Source organism: Daktulosphaira vitifoliae, unplaced genomic scaffold (genome assembly GCF_025091365.1).
Source record: "Daktulosphaira vitifoliae isolate Bord-2020 unplaced genomic scaffold, ASM2509136v1 Scaffold_4, whole genome shotgun sequence".
NCBI classification, from domain to species: Eukaryota; Metazoa; Arthropoda; class Insecta; order Hemiptera; family Phylloxeridae; genus Daktulosphaira; species Daktulosphaira vitifoliae.
This window is the reverse complement of record NW_026099575.1, coordinates 25,071,724-25,077,093: the sequence shown is the minus strand read 5'-3', so window position 1 is coordinate 25,077,093 and position 5,370 is coordinate 25,071,724. Positions and strand designations below refer to the sequence as shown.

Sequence of the window (5,370 nt, the reverse complement as noted above, 5' to 3'; positions counted from 1 at the left end):
TGGTTTGCCACTTGCATAACGACTAGCTAGAGTAGCAAGGGTCGCCACCACCTAGGCGAGGTGTCACACCTATCAGATATGATTACCGGACCATAGGTGGAATTTAATTTTAAGTTAATTAAAAGTATAATCTAAGTTAATATGTCGTTATATGTATAAATTACTATAATGCCTCGTGGTTTATAGAACACAATTATGACAATCAAAGTTGTATGTGGTTGATATGTAAAACATACCGTAGCCCGTGTCTAGATTAAGGAATAGGAATGAAATACACGCGAGTAATTAAGTTACTCGCGCAATAAAATAAATATTACAGTTGAAATTAATAAGGAAATTTAATTTAATTGTTAAAAAAAAAAGAAAATTAAGTTAAACATGGACAAAAATGCGAATGCATCAAAAACCATGTCGGACGGTATTGGAACACAACCGTTAATATTAATCGGAAATTAATGAAGAACACCAGGAGCGGTCTGGACACTCGCTCCTTAGCGTTGGCTACAAGAAAAGGGAAACACATGCTCTCCACACATAAACAAAATTAAGTTAATTTACAATAAAATAATTAATAAAATATAGCTCATTACATAAATATAATATAAAAAAGAAAACGATACCCGGTCTCCGAAGAGACCCATCCGATGGTCTGGATACTTTGCCGAAAATATCTGGCCGTTCGCCGTTGGCGGTTCTACTCCATCATTGAAAAATATGTCAATAAAACAACAAATGTGTGCACCCTAGCACGGTCAATGACAGAAGAAAGAGTCGAGAAGAGTCAACACCGATCTAACGGCAATTTCATATCGATAACNAGTCGAGAAGAGTCAACACCGATCTAACGGCAATTTCATATCGATAACGGCCAGTCTTTTTGGAAGTAATCAATACTGATAAACAATTCGATTTTAATTATATTTCTCTTTTATCGCCTTATCTAGCGGTCAGAGGCAAAATAATGAGTAGTTGACACCGCTGTGTCAGAAAAAGGTTCTTTCGCGCGATAAAATAAATAAGTAGACATAACAAAAAATCATAAACGGTCCACCTTCAAATTTGTGACGTTAGGTTTTTTATTTTAAAATCTACATTAAGAATAGTTGTCAGGAAATTTTTTTAAATTAAAAAAAAATCATTTCAAATAATAATTAAAAAATGTATTATTTATTATAAAATTTTTGAAGTCACAATGTATAACAGTTAAAAAAAAAGTAACTCCAAATATTGACTGGATAAAAAGTTAATAGTTGTTAGAACACTTATATATCGTCGGCATGGTGTGGAAACTCATTAACAAATTTTTGTAATTTTGCCGTTTTCTTAATTATTTAAATTTCATTGAGTAAGCTAGTTGACATCCTTGAATGATATAACTTATAAAAGGAATAATCCTTAAAACTAGTTAAAAATTAATAAATTAAGAAATTATGTAACAAAAAAAAATTCAAATATTTATAATCAACATTATTTGTATTTTAAAAGTAAATAAGTTGTTTATGATAAACGATTCACATTGTATATATTTCTAAAGCATTCTCATTAGAAGTTGTAAAGCAATATCAACAGTTCTCCATTAATCAGCTACATCTTCAACTATAAAAAAATGTGTTCCTTCATCATATAAATAAATACATTTTTCTTCATGTATTTTAGAAAAATTTTCTTTATGAAATTCTATTGGTAAGTATAACCATTTCCCCATTGCTTTTACATATATATAAATGCATGTTTCAATAACAAAACTTGTAGCTAACATTTTGACTGTATCTACGTAAAATAAAAATAATATATATTATTTTTATTATTATAATTGGGGAAATTCATTGGTTTTAGTGAATTTACAAAATTGTAGACTTTTTGTACATAATAGTGGACTTGGGCATGATTATTACTAGCTACAAAAGTATGTTTTAGCAAGACTTTCTTAAGTAAGTCAACTTAACTTCTATATTAATGTTTAAAAAATTATCAGGCTTCTTTTAAGTACTATGCATCAATTTAAAATCAAATTTTTGCTGAGATTAAAATTATATCGGGATTCTAATTATAAAATTAGTTCTTGTACCCCATCGACTCGGGATTGATTCTCATGTACCCTCTAAATTTGTTGCACCATTTCTATGAACTCTTTTTAAAAAAATTCTCCTTCTTTTTCCCCACCTTAATCCCAACTACTTGGGTCGGCCACCTTTATCCTAAACTTCCACTTAACATAATCACCTACATCATCTACGCTCACATCAGCTGTCCTCATATCGCATTTAATAGTATTCCACCATTTTTTTTTTTTTTTTGGTTTTCCTCTGCCTTATTTTCTTTCAATATTTTTTCTATAACTGTTCTTACAGCTTCCGATACTTTTCTCCTCATAAAATGACCAAACCATCGAAGTCTATTTTCTCTCATCTTATCCACGATTGACGCTACATCTATACTTCCTTTTATATGCTCGTTCCTTATTCTATCTTCTCTAGTCACTCAACTCATCCATCTAAGCATTCTCATCTCTGTTACACTCATTCTCTGCTCTACTTTCTTATCAACCGCCCAACTCTTTGAACCATACACCATAGCTGATATCACTGCAGTCTTGTAGAATTTACCTTTCAGTCTCATTGGAATTATTTTATCGCATTATTAAAACCCGTGTCTTACATCCTCGTCAATACCACCGCTCTTTGGAACAACTGATCCTATATACTTAAAACTTTCCAACTCTCCAATCACGTCCTCGCCTATTGTCACTGATTTCTGTTTTTAATTACTGTTAGTATTTTTATTGATCAGTTCACAGAAATGTTGCAACAAGTTTTGAGGCTATGTGCGAATCAATCGCTAGAGGACAACCTACATGGACTAATGACTTACAAGTAATCTGTCAGCATTTATATTTTTCTAAAAAGTCAACACAGAAGTTAGCTACTTAAGAAATTCTTGTTATAATATACTCTTATAAAACTGNACTCTTGTTATAATATACTCTTATAAAACTGAGAAATAGTAATATCCAAGTATATTAAAGATATTACGTAAGCATAGTTAAAACGTTGTATGTTTGATTATATCTAAAAAAATAGCGATAGAAAAAATATTTAATTTTCTATTAAATAAATATTTTCTTTTTCAATATTAAAATAAATTAAAAGAATACCAGTATTTTTAGTACCCGTTCTGAAATATTCATTTACGCTGAATTCATCTCCTAGGAGTTTAATAACATAATTGGTGTTAATTATAGTCTGTAACATAAATTTAAAAATTAATGAAAATAAGTACACATTGTGATTTTCACCGGCTTCTGGCCGTAAGGCTTTCACTAATGAAGGTACATAAACCAAACAAAGTTGGATCTACACTAGCCAAGGTTCTACCAAACCGAAGCATGGTGGAATTTCAAATGTAAATGACACATCTATTGTTCAATTTACTAAGTTTTTACCTTAAATTTAGAGGAAAAGAAGTTAAAAGACTGGTAAACTAGTATTATGGGCGGTGATANCTAAGTTTTTACCTTAAATTTAGAGGAAAAGAAGTTAAAAGACTGGTAAACTAGTATTATGGGCGGTGATATTCTATTTTATACAAATTAACTGATTACAAATTTAAATTTAAATCAAATGATTATACCCGATTATAACCGATGTACAATAAAATAATGTCATTTACAAATTATAAATGTTCAAATAAATTAAAGATTACAGATTTTGCTATATAATATATTTCAAGTCTTGTTCAAAACTATTACAAATTATTAACATAATTAAATAAAATAAGAAAAAAATAGGTGTGAGTAAGAAAAAATACCTTTTGGCACTGCCGCATTTGCTATTTATGATTGGATCAAAGGTTAGGAGAGTATTTAGTAGTATTTACTATAATAAAATGGTTATCTTTACAATTACGTTCAAAAGAGCAACTTGACATCGGTCAATATAGATGTAGGCCTTTTATACCGAGCTTTGAGGCTGCTAAGCACATCTACATTGGTCAATACATGCGTGGTTTTTTGACAATCGACATGACAAAATATTTAATATACGAATGTACAAAAAATAATATTTTACAGTAAACAATTTACAATATATTATTGTCATTAAACATCATGTTCAAAGAAAAATTATGGCAGTTTTAAGTAAAAAAAACCCAGCACAGGGCGGTCGCGGCACAGTGGTGACGTGGCATAGATGGATCAAGTATAATAATATCTGACAGGGATTAAAATCACTAAAAAAAAAAAAACACTTCGATGCAAATCTTTAGATAGTGTTTAATTTTAAAAAATTGGTGGATTATTCCAAAAGCTTCATGATCTGCTAGTTCATTATTAATATCCTAATTAAGATAAAGTATGTCGAATGAAAAAGGGATTATTAAAAAATATTATTTCTCATAAAAAAATTATGTTGATCCATACACTTTTCAATATGTCATAACATTATAAAGTTAAAAATGTAAAAATAAAATCGAGAATTTTCACACAATAATAGCATTTGGTAACCATTTTCACCGTGAAGATAAAATAAAGTCTGAAATTTTTTTTTCGCATAATAAAGTAAAATACTTTTCATCTTTCAAAAAGTTATAGCATTATAAAGTTAAAAATATAAAAAAGAATTTTTTTACAAAAATCGTATTTTTTTTATAAACTTTGATGTCTGTTTTCACCATGAAGATAAAATAAAGTCCGACATTTTTTTTTACAATAATAAACTATATTACATTAGCTTTAATTTAAGATATATATAAAAGTGTCAGACTTTCCGGAACACTTTCAAAATTTAAGTTGAAAAAGTCAATTTTTTGTGAAAAAGTTGTCATTTTGAATCCCCCCCTGTAGGCAGGTAAAAAGTCAGATTTATAAAAAAAATATACCAAATGATAGGTAAAGACATCATGCATCTACAAAAAAAAGAATTATATTGATCCATACATCTTTCGAGAAGTTATAGCATTATAAAGTTAAAAATATAAAAAAGAATTTTTTTACAAAAATCGTATTTTTTTTATTAAGTTTAATGTCTGTTTTCACCATGAAGATAAAATAAAGTCCGAAATTTTTTTTTACCATTATAAAGTATATTACATTAGCTTTAATTTAAGATATATATAAAAGTGTCAGACCTTCCGGAACACTTTCAAAAGTTACGTTGAAAAAGTTCTACTTTCTATATGCATTTTTATGTTTTGAATCCCCACTGTATTTAAGGAAATGGTCCGATTTAAAAAAACAGTATGTCGAATGAAAGATCTATATAAATACTACTTCTCATGCAAAAATTGTACCGATCCATACATTTTTCAAAAAGTTATAGCATAATAAAGTTAAAAATGTAAAATACAAAATCGAAAATTTTCACACAAAAATAG

General features: G+C 28.6%; 1 protein-coding gene across 2 annotated transcripts in view; it reads right to left on the bottom strand.

Annotated features, from left to right (window-relative positions):
• Positions 1–1,182: 1,182 nt before the first annotated feature.
• LOC126904264 (uncharacterized) overlaps positions 1,183–5,370 on the bottom strand; it is a 77,127-nt gene continuing 72,939 nt past the window's right edge. The window contains exons 5-6 of one of the 2 annotated variants that reach the window (XM_050683152.1): positions 3,155–3,242; positions 1,207–1,770 (exon numbers count right to left, since the gene is read on the bottom strand). In XM_050683152.1, coding sequence (XP_050539109.1) covers positions 1,577–1,770; positions 3,155–3,242 — 282 coding nt within the window. In that variant the 3' untranslated portion in view covers positions 1,207–1,576. Of the gene's footprint in view, positions 1,771–3,154; positions 3,243–5,370 lie in introns of both variants that reach the window. The other variant, XM_050683151.1, reaches the window with a different exon arrangement.